General features: G+C 42.0%; 1 protein-coding gene across 6 annotated transcripts; it reads left to right on the top strand.

The window, feature by feature from the left end:
* Positions 1-14: 14 nt before the first annotated feature.
* On the top strand, positions 15-19238 carry LOC122741363. 6 transcript variants are annotated; one of them, XM_043984747.1, is made up of 6 exons: positions 15-1575; positions 2357-2513; positions 4275-4341; positions 14158-14227; positions 18148-18227; positions 18592-19238. In XM_043984747.1, the coding sequence occupies exon 1, from the start codon at positions 108-110 to the stop codon at positions 1020-1022; it is 915 nt and encodes a 304-aa protein (XP_043840682.1). In that variant the 5' UTR covers positions 15-107; the 3' UTR covers positions 1023-1575; positions 2357-2513; positions 4275-4341; positions 14158-14227; positions 18148-18227; positions 18592-19238. The 6 variants fall into 6 exon arrangements, with proteins under 6 accessions (XP_043840682.1, XP_043840681.1, XP_043840685.1 ...); XM_043984746.1 differs by having other exon boundaries at positions 18093-18227; XM_043984750.1 differs by lacking the exon at positions 14158-14227.
* Positions 19239-23691: the final 4453 nt, after the last annotated feature.

Below are 23691 nucleotides of genomic sequence, written 5' to 3'. Positions count from 1 at the left end.
CTCCGGTGCTCCTCGTTCCTCCTCCTGAGCCTCCGCACCCTCCGCACCCTCCGCACCCTCCGCACCGGGAGCCCAAACACTCTTCTGCTCGGACTTTGGAGTCGTCTATGCAATCTCAGGTCCCTCTGGCTGCAGGAGATCAGGGCAGTTTGCTCACCACCCTGTTTCCCGGTCTCCCTACCCCGCAGAGCTCTCCTGCCAGTTTCTTAGTCGCTCATCCTTTTCTGCCTCTGTCTGTTGTTCCCCACCTGCCCATCCCCGGCCTGTTAGCCTGCCCACCTGGCTTACTTAGGCTTCGGGACCCAGGCCAACGCCTGGGCACGAAATGGGAGTCCATAGGTTCCGTGGGAGTAGGTTCAGGGAGCCAGGAGGTGGAATTTCATACTGGGACCAGAATCTGTCGCCAGCTTTTGCAGCACCTTGGGCAGGATCAGAGTCCTGGATCGTCAAAGCCCTTGGTTAAATTTTATTTTTCTCTTTTTAAAAACATTTCGGAGGACTCTCGGGCGCAGAGGGCTGAATGCACTAGTGGGGCTGCTGAAGGCCCTTGGGGAGTGTATAAGTGTGTGTGTGTGTGTGTGTGTGTGTGTGTGTGTGTGTGTGAGAGAGAGAGAGAGACAGAGAGACAGAGAGAGAGAGAGAGACAGAGAGAGACAGAGAGAGAGAGAGAGAGAGAGAGAGAGAGAGAACGAGAACTCAGGAACAGCTGCAGAGTTGCAGTAGCCGAACTCGGAATGAGCTCCTTTCTAGACTTTGCCTGTAGTTTGGCCACCCACCCCCTTTTTCCCTTTTTCCTTTCTCCATTCTTTTTCTCTTCTCCTTTTCCTTCCTCTCCATCTTTTTTTCTTTTTCTTTGTCTCTCTCTCTCTCTCTCTCTCTCTCTCTCTCTCTCTCTCTCTCTCTCTCTCTCTCACACACACACACACACACACACACACACACACACACACCCCTGGTGTAAGTATAATCCGACCTCCGTTTATCTGAGTGTTATGCCCTTTGCTCTTTCTCATTTAAGTTAATTATTTCGTACTTGATCGTGACATGGAGGGGAGAAGGAACCCCCGCCCACATGTGCTTCCCGCCAAGGGTTAAATTGTAAATGGGGCTCTTTGATTTCCCGGGAATTGGGGGGTGGGTGTTGTTGGTGCTGGAGAGTATGCTTCTCCCCCCCCCCCCTTTGCTGCACAAGCTAATAACTAATCCAATTTATTGGATCGATTCTTTTTTGACTTTATGCTGAAATTCTGTTTCTAAAATTTTAAAGCGATAGGCCAGAGGAAGGCAGAGATTTAGGGGTGTGGGGAAGAATCCTGTATAAAGGGGGACCCTGCCATTGAAAGACTCGGGGCCCTCTTGGAGCTTTGGTTTGCTTAATTAAGTGCATCGAAAGCTGTTCATATTTATTTTTACTTTTTACTTTTTCTTTTTTCTTTTCTTTTCCTTTTTCTTTTTTTGGCGTGTGTTGGAGGGGGTTTGAACAAAAATTTGAAAATCGAGAAAAAGGAGCGAGGAGTGAAAACCATTGTTGGATGCACTTGGTTTTAACCTCGACAGCGCCACCTTTCGGCAAAGGTCAGTTTAAATTGATGCGTGTCCAGTTTTGTTGATTCAAGGAAATAGCTGGTGTGTGGGTCGGAGATCCTTGGAGAGGATAGGGAAAGGGTCTGAAGAAGTTGTTGCATGAAGGAATCAGGAATCGGGAATCGGGAATCGGGAATCGGGGTGGGGTGCTTCGACGGGCGGCTTTCCCTGGGCCCAGGAGTGCCTCTCCACCAGTCACCCATATCCCCAGTTCCCTTAACGCTTTGTTGTCAAAGGTGGGGACCGGTCGAAGGAACCCTTGGGATTCCTGTGTGAGATCCTTAGGCTGCGATGTAGTTGGGTCCCAAACCTTTAAAACTGCCAACCCTGATTTCCAGCGGACTTTATGGCAATATCAATAGAATTAAAGTTACTTGTAATTCAGTGATAAATGAGATGTCTTGAGTAAGTAAGATTAAGTGCAGTGCTATAAAGTTGTTTATCTGAAAAGTAATTCTCAGAAACCTGACTTCTGACACTTAGTCATATATTAAACCAGCTTCTTTGAACATTGCACTTCAGAACCGGCTCACCCACCCCACAGCATACTTTGCTATTTATAACAGGGCCTTGGGTGTCACTCATTCTGCAGGACTATGCTAGGCCTTTTGGCATTTTCACTTGTAGTAGTCAGAGCCATGTGGGGACCAGTCAGGGACTACCCCCAAATGGCTTGGCATCTATAAAAAAATCCACCCCAAATTCTTGGTCTTCACAATTTCCTAGACTAATGTGCACTTTCTCCTGTTCTGGCTTCCCTTTATTTACCCAGGTCGCTATCCACTAGTACTTTGTGAGGAGGAATGAATTGTCTATTAATTTGTCATTCAGATGGACGTCTGTGCAATCAAATAGGCCCCACTTACTTTCTTGTTTTGTAAAGATTTTATATCTAGTAAACTTAAAGGCTTGTATCATGTGACCAAAAGGTAAGATTTATTTCTTCCATTTAGGCTTTCCCTAAATAAGATAAATATGGCATGTCCTTTAGCATCTTCACATGATAGTGCTACAGTTTTCAGCGGTTTCAGTTTTTTGGCCCCAATGTGCTCATTTATCTCTTTATCTGAAACGATCTGAGTCTCTCTACTGGTAATGTTGATACTGTTTACCATTGTTCAGGATAGGATTTTTTTAATGATAAGAGTTTGAAGAAATCATCCTCATCCCATTAAATAGTTGGGAGAGGCATTATATAAGGTAGCTACATACACAACAAACTCCCGAGTTTCCTGAGTAAACTCTGTTGAAGACAAAGAGGAATCAACATTCTATGAACCCTCCCAAATGCCACTGTCAGCAGTTGCTGTAAATTAAACTCAAAGACTCTGCATGTGTTGACGTGGAATATCAACAGCAGTACCTGCACCGTTTCATGACTTGGCTTACTGTTTGGCACCACTGTTCAATATGCCCCTCTTATTTGCATGTCCTGTTCTGCCAATCTGAATTCCTTAAGATAAAGACGACCTCATTGACAGCTTTTAGATGTCCCAAGACTGGCCCATTCCTATAACATGCCTTCTCATCTTTTGCAGTTTCAGAGTTCATCATTTAGTTTAGTTTGGTTTTTTTTTTCATGAGGGATATCTAAACATTTACATACCCTTAATAGAAGGGTTTCTTTTGTGACAATTGAATTCTGTCATTTTAATTAGCACTATTCAGCCTTCAGATTTTCCAGGTGGATAACAGACTAAATATCTTTAGGCTTCCTTTGCCTAATACTTCTTTCCCCATCTATCCATGCCACTCTCATCCAAGTATAATATGATCTGCTACCCCCACCTCTGCCTTTAAATATTCTCTCCCTATCTGTACTACAGGGATCTCTGTTGAATAATATCCCTTAATTGAGAATACCATGGACTTGACCTCCATGACCAATTCATACCAGTATGGTTTAACTTTCTGAAATCAGTGAATATTTGCTGCAGTAGGTTGAGGATGGCTTGCTTTCTTGGAGCATGTGTAAAAACATATGTAAGGTTATGAGACCTTAATATCTCAATACACAATAGTGGCTTCAAATAAGTATATAAATTAGAGTTCAGTGCAAAAAAAACCCTATATGTTACCCAAATCCCAAAGATTAACACAGGATTCAGGATGATAGGGTATGTGGACTTGAATCTAACTTAAGAGAATTGGCAGATGATAGACAGACAGACAGACAGACAGACAGACAGACAGACAGACAGATAGATAGATAGATAGATAGATAGATAGATAGATGCGATGGACAGTGAGCACTGAATTATCAAACTGAGTAGAGCCCCCTACAACCTTTGTTTTTCTGGCCTCCGGTTTTATAGCAGAGAACTAAACAGTGCTCCCTAAATTTAACTATGAAACCAATGGAATTGATTTGCGAAAGAATTGTTCAGAGTAACTGATCGCTCTGGCTAAGCTGCTCTTAGGTACAGTGTTAGATAAATCCTTTTAACAGTCTTCAGATCAGTTAGCAGGGTAAGTAAATCACAAATCACTGTTAGCAGATTCATGGAAGAAAATTAATAGAATCAGACGCGATAATCTGATAAGGGTGGAATTGCTGGGGAAACAGTCTTGCCTCATATTTGAGGATGTGAAACAACGGTCTGATTACTCCGAGTCTTTATGAATAGGTGAATTATGGGCTAAGTAATCATCAGAGTAATTCACCATTTATTAATTCTTTTCTCTTTAAGCTGTTCCCGGTTGCAAGTTGAAGCCTCTTTCCCTTTGAAGACACATCCTTTATAATTTTTATTAGAGGTAATTTATTATTTGCATTACCTGTATTTACTTCATAATGGAACATTTTGCATTCAAATTTATGTAATGCATTATGCTTGAGAATATATTTCTGCCTTATTAGCATAAATAGTCACTTACCTCGTGAATTACTAACAAAGTTTATCTTAAAATATAGAGTTTTTTTATTAAGTGGAACACAAACATATGTACCATAAATTCTGATTTTCCTGTGCAGTTCGAGCTAGGAAAGGCAGGAGAGGGGTTGTAGTGATGGGGAGAAATCAAGAAGAGTTTGTTTGGGGAAGGAATGGCTACATGGCCTTCTCCCTCTCACTTTGCTGCTGGGGCCCTGGGTGGGTTAGGGGGTGCATAATCTGTTCTGAATACTAGAAGATTGAACTAGACAATGGCTATTACCGGGCTAACTTTGAATTCCAGGGAATGCCATTTATGTGTTTGGTGAACCTCTAACCATTAGGGCAAGTTCAATAGTGTTGGTGAGATAGGAGGGGGTAGAGGGGAAGAATATTTTTTTCCAGGGGCTTGACTCATTCTGGTGAGACCCCAGTGTTCAGTGTATGTATGTATGTATGTATATATGTTTGTTTATGTATGTATGTATATATATGTTTGTTTATGTATGTATGTATATATATATATATATATGTTTGTTTATTACAGTAGTGCCAAAGCTCTGAATTATTACCAAATGTGAATTTTTGGGGAGGGATATACTCTGTCCCTTTATTTTTCTCTCCAGGCACAAGATGGTTTTGGGAACACTGTTTCTTGACCTGTACTGGTTATAGGAGTCTTGCCTTCCTTCCTCCTTTCTCTCCTTCCCCTGTGATACTGTATATTTAGAGTTTTGGAGGCTTTGCTACTTCTGCAAGGAGTCCTGTCTTCTGACCCACCCCAGCCTCCTTTTGTGCCTTCTGACTGTACTGAGGTGCATCCTGTGATATTTTTCCCCAATTAGTGTCTCATCTCGTTTCCCTTTTCCATTGCTACACTGTTCCAGTTTAGTGCTCCCAGAAATGATGATATTAACAACTCGACTATACCTTCCTACTGCACTGAGTATGAGAGAGGGTGGGCATATCCCAGACTCCTTTCACTGTTGAGAGACAGTCCCAGGCCCAGAAGTAATACAGATGTAAGGCTAAGACAGACAGAGACTTGATTTGGGGCAGGGTCACTGTATTTCGCATCATCTGGGCAAAATAATACTGGACAGACATGTCAGAGTTAATTTTAGCAGCCATGGAATCCCCGTCATTGGCTGGGGGAAAATACCTTATATTCTGGAGAAAAGCAACTACAGCCTAGTCTGAGAAGAGAAGAATAGTTTATCAAATGTAGGCACGGTGGTACTCCTTTCATGTTTAGGAGGAAATGACTCTTGATTTGGTTCAATATAGACTTTTGAGAAGATGTTCTATGAACATCAGTTGAAATATGGGCAGGTATTGCCATTATGCCCTACTCTCTAGAGCATATTTGCTTGGACCTTAGTTCAGCAAAACATGCATAGTAACAATCTCATTGTAATAATTATAACAGACTGTCTATACAGACAAATTAGAGAATTGATCAGCCAGGAAATTCTAGACATAGAAATCTCAAAAAACTCCTATTGAAGAAGAAAAGAAGTTTTTTTTCCTCTTAACTAAATAATCCAGAATCTTTGACAATGTCTTTCTGATTATTGAGGGTTGTAAATATCTTAGCCAGGTGTCTGAGGTTCCAAAGGAGATGTTTCAACCTGAAATTTTTCACTTTGGTTGTCAATGTAGACCGAGCTCATTAGAACATCTTCAGAGAAATCACTTGCTTTGTGTATTGTTGAGATATGGGGGGCTGAGGGGAAGTGGAGGAAGTAGGAAGGGAGGCACAATACCTGTCTTCACATATCTGAAGGACTCTCCTGTGGAAGAGAGATTAGGCATGTTCTGCTTACCCCGGGGGTGGGGGTGGGGAACTAGAAAGGAAAGAGGGAAATGACACACTTTAGCTTGATGTAAAGAATGACTTCCTCACAATCAGAACTGATCCAAAAAGTGGAAACAGGTGGCTCTGGAGTCAGTGGGTTCCCCATTATCGATAGGGGGGGGGTTCTTCAAGCAGAGAATGAATATCCATTTGCCAGGGAGGGGTTGGACTAGATGACTTAATTTCTTTAGAGTTCATGATTGTATAATTTAGGCCAAATAAGCCTCATGTAACTTCTACTGGTGAAAAAACTTATTTTTCTTTCCTTTCCTTTCCTCTCCTCTCCTCTCCTCTCCTCTCCTCTCCTCTCCTCTCCTCTCCTCTCCTCTCCTCTCCTCTCCTCTCCTCTCCTCTCCTCTCCTCGCTTGTCTTTTCTCTTCTCTCCTTTTCTTAGATGACTTTATCCAGACTTATCCAGACTATGTGGCTCTGTCTTTCTGATTAATTAGCTCTTTAAATCACTAAGTCAGACCCTTCATTTTCCAAAGTAGGCTTTTCAACCTGAATTTTTTTCCATTTAGCTGTCTACACTGGCCCAATTAATCAGGTTCTAAGTCACTTTGCTTTAGGTGAGATTGATAGAAGAGGTGTCTATCACAAGCAAGTCCATGGTGGAATTATTCTACTTCCTACCTGTGTAAACTTAAGGATTTCTAGAACCCACTTCCACCGTCCAAAATTAAAACCAAAAGCCAATAACTCGGAGAAAAATAACAAGTCATCATTACCTAACAGTCCTGAGATTTTTCTGTTTGTTTACAGGCCTTCTTTGTGAAAGTTTTTTTTTTTAATTTATTTTTTTATAGATAAGCAAGCCTCTTCACTTATGGGCAAAACTAAGGCAAAGAGTGTGTGTGCTCAATGTAAGGTTGGAAAATCATGTCCCCTGTGTGTTCCCATCTCCCAGAGACTCTGAGTGTTCACTAGAATGTATGAGCCTTGACTTGCTTAGTACAAAGTAAATAATTACAAGTTGGGGCTGTATGGAGAACAGAAGATACTGGTTCATTTTTATTTTTTGCATTAAATGATGTACATTTGCAAAAAGGGATTATCTCTCTCCTTCCTGCCAGTAGTACCCCAGGCAATTCTGTCCCTTGCCACCCTTCTTCTAGTCTAGTTTTGTTGGTGCCGGAGTTCATTCCAAAACCTTGGTTCCATCTACTGCTTGGACAGCGTGTTACATCATATGGCAGCTGAAGAAAGGTGAATTCTCTCTTTGTCTTTGCTTGGAGATGTATCCAGAAGGAAGGATGCAATAGTCACCCTCTGGTGCGTCATGATCATACCCCAGTTGGAATCCCAGCTTCAGCTCTGAGGGCTGAATTTTAGGAAAAACACTGACAAACTGGAGCAAAGCCAGAATAGGGAACTTGGGATGTTGAGAAGGCTAGCTAAGGAACCGGGGATGTTAATCTTAGAAAAGAGAAGACTTAAGAGAGATATAGTCATCTTTCAATAAGTCACTTTCCTCATCTGCAAATGGTAATGATGATCTTTGCACTATCTTCTTCAAAGGGTTATTGAAAGGGAGATCTTTTCTTTTCTTTCTTTTTCTTTTTCTTTCTTTATTTTTTTTGCCGGGCAATGACGGTTAAGTGACTTGCCCAGGGTCACACAGCTACTAAGTGTCAAGTGTCTGAGGCTGGATTTGAACTCAGGTCCTCCTGAATCCAGGGCCAGTACTTTATCCACTGTGCCACTTAGCTGCACCCCAGAGGGAGATGTTTTCAAGATTTATTGGCAACATAGAAATGTGAATGAACATTATTAGCATTTTATGGTGCAAGAGTACAGTACTTAGAGTCAGGAGAAGCCTGCATTTGAATCCTACCTCCTTCTCTCTGCCCCAGAACCGTGGCAAAAAAACCCCATAATGATAGTTATGATGGTAAGTCCTTTTTATTTAGGACTTTAATGTGTACAAAGCATTTTCCTCACAATAATCCCACAAGTTAGTGTGTCATGATGCCCATTTTACAGATTAGGAAATGGGCAGTGAGAGGCACTATGGAATGTATAGTGGGGAGTGTTTAATTTATATTTTTTATTTCCCAGTGCTTCTCACAGGTGCTTAATAAGTGCTTATGGAGTGATTCATTGATTAAATGATTTGTCCATGTCTGAGGTAGTCATTGGAACTCAAGTCACTTGATTCCAAATCCAACATTCTTGCCATTGTGTGATGCTGTCTCTCCAAATCTCAGTCTCCTCATCTGAAAAAATGAGGACAAGGGAACAACCATTTATTATGCACCTATGGTATGCCAGGCACTGTGCTAAGCACTTTGCAGATATTTCATTTGCTCATCAAAGCCCTGAAGAGATGTCTAGAGGATATATTTAACCATTTTTTAAACAACAATTGAGTGAGGTGATGTGTATAAAGTACACTATACAAACATCAGCTCTCATTGTCACCAGCGTCATCATTCCTCCAGGTAGTTCAGTTGCCCTGTTTCTAAGCCGAGACGGTCCTTATATCTTTCATTAATCAACCTAGCTCACATCTCTGATTCAGCCTTGTGATTGAACCTCTCCTTCCCATGAGGGGACAGGATGTGATGGAGTGGATGATCCTTGTTTGTAGGAAATCATCAGGCCACCGAAACATCTTCCATCTTTGAGCCAATGGGGCTCCTCCCCAGGCCTTCCCCCAGTCATACATGCATGTGCGCGCTCACACACACACACAGAGGCAAGCATACACCTTACGTCTTCAGGCCTCCAGAAGGGTGAAAGCTGAGTCTTTTCTGTCATGGTTACTGCTGTGCCCACACTGACACAGTCTCTATTTTCAAATTGTCAGCTTAAAGCTCTTGTTTGCTCAGGGGGCATTTGGATGCAAGATTTCTGTTTTTGCCTTTTTGTAGTCAAGTCTGTAAACCTCTGCTGTATGTAGGTGTGGGTCTCTGAGACAGTGTTATTGAGAGGAAGATCCGAGCAGCAAAGGCTCAGGAAAGAGCAAGGCTGGAAAGAGCAGGGATGTTCTATTATTGGCTAGCGAGGCTGAGGCTCAGTCCATCTGGCCAGTCCACAAACAAAGTGGGGGAGTTCCCTGCCCCTCTGTGCTGGCTCTGCTCCCTCCCACCCTGCCCCCCACCATTGGATTTCTGCCAATAGAACTCTTCTGTTGGAAACTTCTCCACTGAGAGGATTCAGCAATATTAGGCAAACAGGCCCATGTGAAAATGGTATCATGGCAAATGAATAAAACAAAGCTTTTGAAATTAGTCAGTGTTCTTTTTTTGAAACAGCTTTTGAGATTTGGGATTTCTATTTGCTGTTATGAAATTGACTCTTGTGGTAGGGAAACATGTATTTGCCGGCTCTTTCACCTTCTAAACTTTAACATACACAGACAGTCTTTTAGTCTGTGCAGCAAAATGAATTTATTTCCTTTTGCTTATGATTAAGGATAACTGATCGGGAGATAACCTTGGATTCATCATCAGGGGACCTGGGTTCTAGACCTTGCTGTGTCACTAATTAGATGTGTAATCTTTGGCAGCCTTTTTCCTCCCTCTGTCAGCCTCACTTTCCTGTTCCATAAGATGGGGTGGAGTGGGGGATTACTGTTGGACTGAAAGGTCTCTGAGATTCCTGCCTCTCCTACTTATTGGACAAATCATTAAACTTTCTGCCTCCAGTTTCTCATCTGTGAACGCCAAGGTCACTTCTGCCTCAAATATTCCATGACCCATCCAAGAGTGCCAAGATTCCAAGATCGTCACCCTTTTCCTTTCTTCCTAACCCCCCCCCCCCCAGTGTTCTACACACACACACACACACACACACATACTCTGGTTTTCCAAGGACCATAGATTTATTACCATAATCTAATCAAAAGTCAACAGACATCTTATTAAGCACCTAAAGAAATTTAGAAATGATCCAAGCCAAGCCTTTTGTTTTCCTGAGGAGCTAAGTGAGGCTCAGAGTGGAAATCATTTTTGCAGGGTCATACAACCAGCAAAATGCAAACTCTATTTTCTGATGCTGGGTCCCAAGCTCTTTCCACTACATTCTTCAGCCATCCACTTAAAGTTTCCTTCCCCTTGGAAATAGATCATTATAGCATGTTTAATATGACTGTAAAGGGAATTACCCCTAAACTCTTGAAGTCAATTTCCCATTGGCTTTTAGAATCAGTCATGTTAGGCAGCTTGCCCTCCTTCTTCTTTAAAGGCATGGGATGCTCTCATTCCCTGGGCATATCTGGTTGTCTGTCCAGCATAGATTCAGGGGCCCAAACCCTGTCTATTTTAGGGCTGCCAATAGAATCACTGAATCCATAGACCTAGCACCAGAAGCCTCAGAAGCCAATGCCTTCATTTTATGGGTGAGGAAACTGAAATCTGGGGAGGCTGTGACTTGACAAAGGTCATACAAATAGTGAAGAGGATCTGAGCCCAGGTTGCTGGGCCACAGAGCCCGGGTGCTTTCTGTAAATCTTCTTTTGGTCCTGTTGTTCAGAGGACTTGAGAAAAAATTGGAAAATATTTTGGTTTCCAGGCATAAAACTTTGTCTATTCAGATCCAATTGGCTTTCAATTTGAGAATTGTAGAAAGAATATTATGGTGGCAAGATTCAGTTTAGAGCACTGAACAAGAAAGAGCAAGCATGTTGTGAAATCATTTCCTATGAGATTAACCTCTATAAATGTAGGAGCCTGTGTAAATGGATGTAAGATGGCTGACCTCAGGTCCAGTTGTCTCATTGCTGAAAAGCAACTATCCTGAGATTGTTGTTTTTGTTCATTTGTTCCTCTTGTGTTCAACTCTTCGTGACCCCATTTGGCATCTTGTTGACAAGGTTGCTAGAATGGTTTGGCTTGTCTTTTCCTTCTCCAGCTCATTTTATGGATGAGGAAACTGAGGTAAACAGGGTTAAGTAAGTGTCTGAGGCCAGATTTGAAATCAGGTCTTCCTGATTCCAGGTGCAGCGCTCTATGCACTGAGCCATCCAGCTGTCCAACTGTCCTAATAGCCAGGACAATATAGTGGATAAAATGCTGTATCTGCAGTCAAACGATTCAGAAACAGCTGTGTGACTCTAGGCAAGTCACTCAATCTCCTGAAGCCCAAGTTCCCTTATCTGTAAAATAAGGGTGATAATAATAATTTCTACTTCTTGGGGTTGTGAGGATCAGACAAAATAATATGGGTAAGGCAGTTCACGATCCTCAAAGAACAATTAATAATGCCAGTTGTCGTCTTCTTCTTCTTCTTCTTCTTCTTCTTCTTCTTCTTGTCTTCTACCTCTTCTTCTTCCCCCTCCTCCTCCTCCTCTTCTTTCTCCTCCTCCTCCTCCTTCTTCTTCTCCTCCTCCTAATCCAAATGTGTGATGCATAGGGTGGAAATCCTGTCTTTCACCATGGGATATTTAACATTTTTATCAGTGACTCGGATAAAGCCATAAATAACATACTTAAGAGATCTACAAATGACTCAGAGCTGGCAGTGCTGGCTAGTGAGTTAAATGAAAATGATTGACATCCAGAATGGGCTCAATAGGATAGAAAAGTGGTCTGGATCTCTAATATGAATCTCAAAAGCATGCTAAGGTGGTGGGAAGTTACCACGATCTTAGGCCACATTGAGAGACCCAGTATAAAAGGACAGTAGGGTTTTATTCCCATTGGACTCTCTGCCCTGATCTGACTATATCTGGGATATTGACTTCAGTTAGAAAGCAGGTTAATGAACTGTCATAACTTACCTAGAGGACATCAGTCTCTAGTACAGCGCAGGGACTGGAGATCATGCCACTCAAGGGTCATCTGAAAGAACTGCAGATGTCTAGACTGGCAAAGAGAAGACTTTCTGGGGGGGTGTTGGAAAATGGGGCTGGGGGATGATGGTGGTGGATAGATTCCTTCAAGGAATTTGAAGGTATGCCATGGGGAAGAATTATTAGAATCTACAAAATCCAGTAGCCTCGGCTGGCCTTCTTGCTGTTTCTCACCCACAGTGTTTCATCTCCTGACTCCAGACCTTTGCACTGACTGTACCCCACTCCTGATCACCCATGTTTCTTCCTCCTCATCTCTGCTTTCTGATTTCCCTGGCTTCTTTTTAGACTCTCCTACTTTCTGTCTTTCTCAGTCATTCCCCTGGCTATTGCCTTCCCTCTAAGATTACCTTCTATTTGCCTCACATTTATCTTTCTATAAAGTTGCTTGCTGTCTCCCCTTCCCCCCTCCCCCACCCCAGGATGTGAACTCCTTGAGAGAAAAGGCTTTTTTTAGGCCATTTTTGTATCTCCAGCCCTTAGCACAATAGCTGATATAGAGTAAATACTTAATAAATACTGGTTGACTTGCTTATTTCCTTGGTCCCAGAATGCAGAACTAGGGACTGAAGCTGCATAGAGGTAGATTTCACTCAATTTGACACTAACAGTTGGCATAGATAACAGGCTCTGAGGTCTATCAAGTACTTGACATCATTTTATTTGATCCTCACAGGAAATCTGTGTGGTGGGTGCTATGAGCATTATTATCCTCGTTTTATAGATGAAACAATCAAGGTTTAGAGGGCTAGAGGGGTTACCCAGCTAGTAAGTATAGGAAGCAAGATTCAAACCCAGGCTTTCCTTGATGCTTGGTCCAATTTTTTTTTTTACATCCTACTGAAGGAAAATAAAAACAAAAAAACCCAAGAACTCTCTAATAATCAAAGCTTTCCCCAAAGTGGAAAAACTATTGCAAGAGCTCATGGGTTTCCCATTCCTGGAGGTTTTCAGAGAGAAACTGAGTGGACTCCTGCTGGGGAAGGTGGCTCAGACTCTGGTTGGAGTGGATGACCTCTGAAGTTACTTTCGAGCTCAGAGATCCTCCAGGTCTCTGAAAAACAGATTCAAACAGAAAGTCGGCATCAGAGAAGCAAAGGATTTCCTGTGAGCCAGCAGTCTCTCTGGTTTCTCTTTGTGTCATCTTCCTCTGAACCTGGGGAAAGAGATGTTCATACACTTGAAAATGAAGGACTAATATGGTTCTGTCTTGGCCTTGTGAAGGCCCATCTTTAAGAAATTGACTTGAAAATAGGACAGGTCCATCCATAGCCAGTGGCAGTTGGCATGAGCCCAGGGGATACTTATAAAAGAAATTGAGCAACGCAAGCCAGATCTGTGAAATCATGCCCTAAGCCTGGGCCTCTGTGAAAAAGAGAGGTGACAAAACTGATCTTCAGTGGCCTCTGCCTCTTTTCTTAGCCCCTCCTCAGTCAGTCAACAACAGTAATAACAAGAGCTGGCATTTATATAGATCTTTAAGTTTGGTGAAGAGCTTTCTATGTGTGATCTCATTTGACCCTCACAAGAACCCTGTGAGGTAGGTGCTATTACTAAGGTGCATTTATTAAGTGCTTATTGTATATCAGGTACTGTGAGTCAAAGAAAGGGAAAAACATGATCCGTGCTTTCAAGGAGCTCACAGTCTAATGGGGGAGATAACATGGAAACAACTCTATACATATAAAATATATGGAATATAAATAGGACATAATTTCAGAGGGAAGGGAATACACATTCATATAGTACCTACTATGTGCTAGGTGCTGTGCTGAAGTCTTAATAACATTTGATCCTCATGACAACCCTGTGAGGTAGGTTATCCCTAGTTTACAACTGAGGAAATGGAAGCAAACAGAAGTTAAGTGACTTGCACAGGGTCACACAGCTAGTAAGTCTCCAAGATGAGATTTGAACTCAGGCCTTCCTGAATCCAGATTCATCAGTCTCTCAGTTGTGCTGCTTCATCACTGAGCAGTTTTGGTGGGACTGTGAAAGACCTCCTGCAGAAAGAGATATTTTAACTAACTGACTCAGTTTCCTTTCAGGGAGGAAAGTGACCAACTGAACTCATCTACCAGGATGTAAAAAGGTCAGAATTGTATCTCCAGTCCTCAAGTAAGTGCATTTTCAAAGATGATGCTTAATGAGAAGATTTATATAAACTTATACAAAGGGAACTAAGCAGAACCAGAAAAAACACATACCAAATGATTCTAGCAACATAAACAGAAAGAATAACAACAAAAATTGAATGCTGTACAATTATAACAAGCAAACTCGTCCTCAAAGAAGAAATAAGAAAGTATATTTCCCTTCTCTTCAGAAGCAGGGGACTATGGGCACAGAACATGTACGGTTAGACTACAATAATGTTGGTTAATTTTTCCAAACCCATTTCCCCACCCTGATCTTCTCTTTCTTATTTTTATTCCCCCATCTGTCTCTGTCTCTCTCTCTCTCTGTCTCTCTGTCTCTGTCCCTCTCCTTACAAGAGATGATTCACTCCGGTGGGATTTATTGGGAAGTTAAAGTTAATTTTTATAAAGATATTTAGAGAAGGTTAATGGCTAGTCTAAAGAAAAACATTACTAATAATGGACTCAGCAGCATTGATTAAGAACAATTATAATGACAATAAAGGATGAACTGTAAATATATGTATACATATATATCTGTATATAAAATATCTTTTCAAATTCATGGAACTTTATACATCTTTCTGCATTTGGCCCTCATAACAGTTCTGTGACATAGGGCATGGAAATTTTATACCCTCATTTTATAGATGAAAGAATTGAGACCTGGAGGGGCAAAGTCATTCATTCACCTGAGGTGACCCAGATGGAGCATTGGTGGCAGAGCCGGGTCTCAATCCATGACTGCTAATCCAGTGTTCTCCCTATTAGATCTGGCTGTTTGGGGCCTGGGTCCTCCCTGGTGACCCTTAAATTATAGCATGTAGGCAGTTTTCTTTTCCATTTATGCAGAAGCACATTCCCTGTCTCTTCTATTATAGAGCCTGATGAATGAACAAGCCTGGGTACAAATCAGTAAATTGGAAGGCTGTGTCGATGTCTTTATAAGAAGCATTGAGCCTTTGCTCCGAGGGGTCAGGAGACCTAGGTTCAGATCCCAGCTCTGTCAGTAGCCAGTACATAGTAAGAGCTGAATAAATACTTTTTGGTTGGACTAGCTAACTGTGTTAGCTGGTTCAAGACATCATTCTCTGGTCTGACTTCCTCATCTGCAAAATGAGAGATTGACCTAAGTTGCCTTTATTCTCCTCATCACCTCCAAAGCTCTATGCTCAACATCTCTTCATTCACCCCTCAACTTAATTTTACACATATGAGATACAACTTGGCACAATAGATGAGAAGGCCACTGGCTCAGTGGTCAGAGAGACCTGGGTTTGACATCTGCCTCTGGTATATACTAGCTGTGTGCCTAGGGAATATTGGTTCCCTTCTTGGGGTCCCAGGCAATTCCCTCTGACTGTAAATTCAAGACCAGTCGCTGGTTTTCACACACAAATGAAATCCCGGGTCTTTCTCAGAAAAAAAAAAAAAGACCTGAGGTAGTCACCACAAGCACTACAATTTAAGATTGTTAGACATCTGGAATGTTGGAAACATGTGGATCCTCAAGTCATCATCAATCTATTCTTTATCTGCATTTTAAAAAATAACAATTCTGCATTAGCCTGAAGGAGATAAGTTGTATCCTCGAATGTAAAAGAGAGGAGAAATCTGGTAGCATGATGGAATTAGTCAGCAAGTTTGCTCTAGACAGACCTAAGCTTTGGCTTCCAACTTATGGACAAAAGACACATTAAATCCTCTTACACATAGTAGGGAAGAGCCAGAATTGTTCTCACTGGGTGCCAGTAAGACATTTAAGAAAATAGCTACATTGATATTGTGCTCTACCATTTGCCAAATGCTTTGTCCACAGTGAGCCTTACACCACAGGTGTCATTATCCCCTTTTCATAGATGAGGAATGCGAAGACTAGAGAAATGAAATGACCTGTCCGTGGTCCTGGAGTGTCAGAGGCAGAAGTTGAGTCTTGATCTTCCTGACGTCCAAGTCCAATGTTCTATTCACCATATTGTTACCAACTCACAAGAAAATGGATTTGTGTATCTGTGTGGCAATGGAGGTCACCACAGTAAATGCCATTCCGGGAGGAGAAACTTGGTTTAATTTCTGACCATGTGCATGAAGGGCATTTTAGGGGGAACCGTGTCCCCTCCCCCAACCTGATTTAGGCAGGATAGTCTAGACCATGGGGAACATAATGTGCCAAGCCCTGTTTTTGTTTCCACCTAGGATGACAAAGGAAATCTCTCTTTCCCTGCCTCCCCAAGACATAGCAGAAGTCAGTACTCATCTGTCTCTCTGTAAAGTGGTGGAATAAGTAGTATTGATTAAGCATCGTGAGGCCTGGGCCCATTTGGCTGTTCAGCCTCTTACATTTGTTTCTCTGTGTTCTCCATGGTCACTTTCAAAGGAGCTGACTGATCCAATTCCCTGGTGAGGGTATCAAAATGTACTTTCAGTTCTATTTATGGTTCTTCCATCTGCCATCTTGAAAAAAATAGCAGCTGTTGTGGTGGAAAAATGGAGTTTAGAAAAACCTGGATTCGAATCCTGGCTTAGCTACTCATTGTGTGACCTTGAGTGGGTCACATCACTTCTCAACAAAAGCCTTGGTTTCTCATCTAAACAAATTAGGGGCTTGGATTATGTGACTTCTGTTGCATCTTTCAGGGCTAAATCTGTGTTCCTGAATTGTTTCAGTGGGTTGTATTTCCTAGGAGTTTCAATGGCTTGCATGAGATTGACTCCAGGTGCGGAGGTTAAAGAAATGAAGATTGTCCTAATGAAGGACCATAATTCACGAGAGTGTCTTAATGTATAGCTCATGATTGTTTTTCTGATTGTCACTATACCGGTGGCCTCATGAGCAGGAAAGAGTCAGGCAACTCCCAGGCCCTGTTTGAATGGTTCTGGTCCTAGCAGAGGGTAAGCTCCCCCTCTTAATGCCACTTCAATATGGGCAGGGTGGCACCATTTCCTTCATCTTAGAGATAAGAGAGCTTAGGTCCAGCAAGGTCAGATAATAACAGGAGTTCACGTTTGCATAAGATCTGCTATGTGCCAGGCACTGTGCTTACTGCTTTACAAATATTACCTCTTGTTCCTCACACCAACCCTTGGAGGGTAGGTGCTTTTATTATCCCATTTTACAAATGAAGAAATTGAGGCAGATCTGGCTAGGGTCACACAGCTAGTAAGAGTCTGAAGCTAAATTTGAATTTGGGTTTTCTTGACTCCAGGTCCAGCATTCTACCCAGTATACCTCCTAGCTACAATAATAAAAATAAAAACAAATTTTGCCCTAAAGGATTTAGTATTTTATTGTAGGGTTTTCTTCACCTGGTCTGTGCATAGATTTCTAGGGGAATCTGGTCATTTTCTCTTTATATTTTGATAGTTTTATTTCAATCCTTTGTAGTCTTGTGTATTTTATGCATTTAAAAACCTAGTTCTGAGGAGTTAGTAGGTTTTACTGTACTACCCGAGGGGCCAGTGGCACAACAGGTTTAAGAAGCCCTATTCTGGGGCTGCTAGGTGGCACAGTAGATAAAAGCACCAGCCTTGGATTCATGAGGACCTGAGTTCAAATCCGACCTCAGATACTTGACACTTACTAGCTGTGTGACCCTGGGCAAGTCTCTTAACCCCAAATGCCTCACAAAAAAAGAATCCCTATTCTATTGGAAGACAGATGAATAACAAGAAAGTTGTACCATAAAGAGCAAAAGTCCTTTATGAAAGTCATTGCCATTTTCCTCCAGCAATCCCTGGGTCCTCATCAGAGGGGGGCATAAACACACACTGTCATTGATTCCTAGACCATGGGAGGGACCCTCCTTCCCTCTCACCTGCTCTCTTTTCAACTTCCCCACCTCCAGACTGACCATGGTAACTGGACTCAGGGGTGATAATCTGCCTCCTCCAAACCTGCAGGCACAAAGATACTGAGACTTGCTGTACTCCAGAGTTCTCGGACCAACGATATAGCTGTGAGCAGAAGCATATGAACATAAGTATGGCTCTTTTTCTACTGCTTCCTACCGCTTTCCTACTGTTCCTTGGAGGAAGTTCTGAGGCTTAGAGAGAACGAGAGGGGGGAAAAAAAGAACGTGCACGCACCAAAGTGACCTTTTTCTCCAACTGTTGTGCAGCACACAAAACTAATTAACAGTTTCTAATTGGGTTGAAGGCTGGTTGTCATCCGGAGAGTCGCTCTGTGAGGATGACACAGCCCACAGAGTTCCCGGTTGCTTCTTGCTCAGTGACTTCTGTATTAAATTAGCTTAGTTCACAGGTCACCAGCTGAGATTGCAGGCTGGCGGCTTTGCCAGCAGCACCTGGGCTCTGCAAACCAAGCTGCTCTCTTCTGTCTCCTAGGTCAGCATCCATTCTCAAAGAATATTCAGAAATCATGAGATGGCCAAGTTGGGAAGGACCTCAGAGGACATTCGGGGCATCTCGTCCAGCACGTAGCTGGACAGGAACCATCATAAGTGGCCCATCCAGCCTCCACTTGAAGACCTCCAGTGTTGGGAACCCATTGCCTCCCAAGGCAACACATTCAATTTTTTACAAAATTGTTAAGATGTTTTTCCTTGCAGCAAGCTAAAATCAGCCCCTCTGCTCTCTGTTGCTCATAGTTCTGCCTTCTGAGGTCAAATAGGAAAAAGTCTAATCTCTTGTCCATATGCTAGCCCTTGAAGTCCCACTACACCTGGGGTTATCTCCAGTCATCCTGATCTATGTCTTGTCACTGGACCTAGATGGCTCTGGAGGAGAGAGTGAGGCTGATGACTTCGCCCAGCTCTGCCTCACTTAAATCCAGTTTACTTGCAAGTCAAGACATCACTTTTCTGATGTCATTGGTCCTCTTCAAAAAATGAGGGCAAACAACGATTTCTTCTCTATCTTAAAAATAATAGCGGGTTAAAGCACCGGCTCTGGATTCAGGAGTATCTGAGTTCAAATCCGGCCTAAGACACTTGACACTTACTAGCTGTGTGACCGTGGGCAAGTCACTTAACCCCCATTGCCTAAAAAAAAAATAAAATAAAATAAAATTAGTGACAATGAAAATAATGGTTTATGTTTTGGTGTTCTAGGCACTGTGCTAAGTGCTTTAGAAGTATCTCATCTCGACTCCACAATAACCTTCGGAGGTAAGTACTATAATTATACCTGTTTTACAGATGAGAAGATTGAGGCAAACTGAGGCTAAGTGATTTCCCCAGGAATACACATCCAGTAAGTGCATAAGGCTAGATTTCAAGTCACAAAGTCACATCCCAGTCTGGTCTTTTATCTAAACACTGAGCTATCTGTTTTTAAGTTTTTTTAAATTACAAAGGGTAGTTTACTCTGATAAAAGAAGAGGGAGGGATGGGTTTATTGGGTGAAAATAAAGTAAAATAAAAGGATAAAAATAAAAGTTAGGGTCTTTTTAGGGTTTTGTCTTTTCTGGGCAAAACATCTCCAGTTTCTTTAGCCTATCCTTGTATCATTTGGTCTTCTGATCCATCCCTAGCTTAGTCACTGTCTTCTGGATGTGCTTCAACTTGTTAATGCTCTATCAAAAGTATGATATTTAGAACTAGGCCCAGCCTTTGAGGTATGGTCATCCCGGCCCTAGACAGGACTGGAGTAATACAGTACCAGGGTCACCCATTCCTAGAGACAACATCCTCTCTCACGGTTCGATAACCATTCTCTCCTTCCTCAATGCTTTTCTTTGATACAACCCAAGATGCACTGGCTCTTTTGGCTGACATATCTGTGTTAGGTGAAATGAGATTCTCCTGCCCCACCCCACAGGACAGTGTCTTCACCTGAATGTGAGTAAAAACAATAACCCAATGCTATAGCTGTCAGCAAAGCTGAGGATGTGGAGTGTTGGGTACACCAGTGGAGGCCTTAGTGAGAGGTATGGGAAGTTAATACTTCCTTGCTCTGAAAAGATGCATGTTATCTTGTAAGTGGGGGTGTGTGTAGGGGGAGATGAACGTGAGCTTCACAGAAATATGTGGTTAGCTTCCTCCCACACCAGAAAAACCAAACTGACTAGGAAGGCTGGCTTTTTTTTCTTTTTTGTTTGGGGCAAAAGACTGTGTAGGCTGGGCAGACTGCACCTGCCTCTCTCTCTTCACTGTATTTCAAGTTAAATAACATGGGCTCAAATACTGGCTAACCTACTTAGTACCTGTGTAGCCCTGGGCAAGTTACTCCCTGCTCTGGACCTCAGTTTCCTTCTGTGCCAAAAAGGGGGTGGCATATCTATGGGCTTAATTTTCTCAATAAAGAGTTTAGGCTAGATTGTGTCTAAAGTCCTTTCATACCCTAAATTTTATGTTCCTTTGATCTTCCCTCCAAAGAAGAAGGGACTATTCTAGTTCTAATCCAGTCCTAAGGGTCTATGTTGTCTGGCTAGGAGTTGACCTAAAGTAGCACTTTAGTTTGTAGTGGCCCCGGGTCTGGCCCAACTTCAGATGATTTCCACATGGAGGAAACTTGCAGTCTAATTTATGGGGTCAACCCAGTTAAAATTGGGAATAATCCCAACCCTATTGAGAGGAAATGTGATATTTGAAAGGTGGGATGGTGGAGTGGAAAGACAATTGAATTTGGAGACAGAGGACCTGGGTTCAAATCCTAGTTCTACTACTTGGGAAAATAACTTAGGTCCATATCTGTAAAATGAAGGTGCCAAATCTGATGCCACCTAAGGTTCCTTCTAGCTTTATGATTTTAGGTATCTTTTCACCTTAATCATTGTAATACTGTGTTCATACTTTCAGGGCATGCAGTTGGGTGGAGTACTTGAATGGAATATTAAGAAAAAACAACAAAAACCCATTACCTTTCTGTATATTCATTCATTCATTTTCTTTTTGATACTTACAGCAGACCCATAAAACAGCCCATTTTACAGAGGAGAAGTTACTTGCTCTAGTTCATAAAACAACCAGGTCCAGGCCAGTGTACTCTCTGCTGCACTGTACTCCCTGGAACATTCTGATGCATTGACCATTCATGGATGAGTTCTGAAAATGAGGAAACAGATCAAGGATGGGAGAGAGGTCAGCACATCATGTGGGAAAACACTTCCTTTGGGAGGTCTGTTTGCAGTCACCTAAGCATAAGCTCATACACAGAACATATTACACATGAGACAAATACCTTCTAGCATTTTGGTGGGAATTCTCACCAGATACACAGAACTGGAAGTGCCGTTGGAGGCTAGTCCAACCAAGATGTTTTTTCTAAAGCATGAGTCTGATCACATCACTGCCTTGCTCAATAATTCCCAGTGGCTTCTGATTACCTCTCAGATCAAATATACACTCCTCTGTTTGACATTTTAAAGCCCTTCTCCACTTGGTTCTGGTCTACCTTTCCACTTTCCTGTGCATTAGTCTCTTTCATACATCCTAGGATTCAGCCAAATTCACCTTGCTATTCACATATGTTCAGGTCTTCCTCTGGGCCTTTGCTCCACCTGTCTCCCCATTCCTGAGTCATTACCATCTCATTCCCACCTCTTAGGAGCCCCCTTCTTCTCCAAAGCTCAGTTCAAAAGTCACCTTCAACAGGAAGCCCTTCCGGATTCCTTTAGCTGCCAGCATGCTGCCTAATGAATTACTTTGCTACTTAATAATTTATCCTGAATATACTTGATATACATATGGACTGTCATCTCCTTGAGGGTAGGGATTCTCATTTCCATTGTTGCATCCTGAGTGCTTACATTAGCTCCTGATATACAGAGGGTGCTTAATAAGTGTTTATTCCTTGAATGATTCAATCTGTCCTAGGGCAGAAATTCCTGGCACCACATATCAAGGACTGAGTAGCTGTCCAATTTCAATTTGAAGTGGTCACCAGGGACAAGGAGCTCCCTTTCCAATTCCATGGAAATTAAAAGAAAGTATGTTGTACATACTGCCTAAGAATTGTCTAGCAATTCTTTCCCCTTTACTATAGGAATAAAATCAAACGCTTTTTTATCCTTAAAAACAAACTATTTTTGGACAGCTATAATTGTTAGGAAAGTTTTCTTGATGTTGAACTGAGATTTGCTATTTCACAACTTTCTTCCCTCCACTCTAGTCCTGCATTCTAATGAATGAACAAGCAGAACAAATCTCACCGCTTAGTGTTTTATTGAAAACGATATTCCTAACAGATATTAAATTATCTGCAGATGTAAGGAGTAGGGCTTATTTTGGGGGCTGGGGTGGGGCAGAGTCAGTGGGGGATGAATGAGTTCCTGTCAAGGAGGACCATTCCATATTGAATAGAAAGAATTCTTTAAAGATATAACAAGTAATCCTGATACCAAAGGTACAGGGGAGTTTTTTGTTCTCTGTATCCCTGATATTAAGGCCAAATCTGAGGAGAAGAAGTAACTCTAGAGTTGTAAATGAATCATGGGAGTTAGAATGGGAATATATCCAACTTTCTCCCTTTACAGAGTTGGAAGCTGAGGCCCAGAGAGGGGGATTATACAACCAGTGTCCCACAGAAAAAAAGTAGGGAGCCAGAATTTTAATCCAGGTTCTCTGACTCTTTCCATTGTACCACAGCCCATTACTTTAGTAAATAGCTTTTGGAGTTGCTGTGGGCAAAATAAATAAATAAATAAATGTTTAGTCGTGTCCAACTGTTTTTGACTACATTTTTGTTTGTTTGTTTGTTTTGGAGTCTTTTTTGGCAGAGATACTGGAGTGGTTTACCATTTCCCTCTCCAGCTCATTTTTACAGATGAAGAAACTGAGGCAAACAAGGTTACATGACTTGCTCAGGTTCATATAGCTAGGAAGTGTTTGAGGCCTCATTTGAACCCAGCAAGATGAATCTTCCTGACTCCTGGCCTGGTACTCTATTCATTGTGCCAACTAGCTGCCCCAAATAGGCTTAAAATATCCATCACTTATTGAACAAAGCCTCTGGCATTGAGTAACCCCTTTCAGTGGGTTATTTCCAATCACCTTCTTCCTCCCTCACTTCCCTTTCAAGAGCCTTGATGTCTTACAGTGCCTTTGGTGCCCCAGACATGAATTTGAGACTGAGATTTGTCATGACTACAATTTATAATAATAATGACATGTTTTATAATCATAATAACATATCTTTACAGAATTTTACATATTACATCACCTCTTCTCACTGCAACTTCATGGCAGCTTTCTGAGATAGATTGGTATTATTTGTTACCCACATTTTCCCAAGGTGTGAACTCATATAAATTAACTGATTTGCCCAATGTCACATAGGAAGTCAGTAGCCAAACAGGATTCCAGCCCTGATCCACCGAGTCCAGTTTCCAAGATCTTTCTCCTATCGTATATGAACACATGACTCAGGTTCAAGGCCAGGGCTTTTTTTTTCACTACACCAGGGTGCCCAAATGTTAGAGTCATTTTCGCTACTGCACCACATGAAGCATACATTAGGAAATTTGCAAATAGCAGCTTCTTGTTT

Source organism: Dromiciops gliroides, chromosome 2 (assembly GCF_019393635.1).
Source record: "Dromiciops gliroides isolate mDroGli1 chromosome 2, mDroGli1.pri, whole genome shotgun sequence".
Taxonomy (NCBI): Eukaryota; Metazoa; Chordata; class Mammalia; order Microbiotheria; family Microbiotheriidae; genus Dromiciops; species Dromiciops gliroides.
This window is presented reverse-complemented; position numbering and strand designations above follow the sequence as displayed.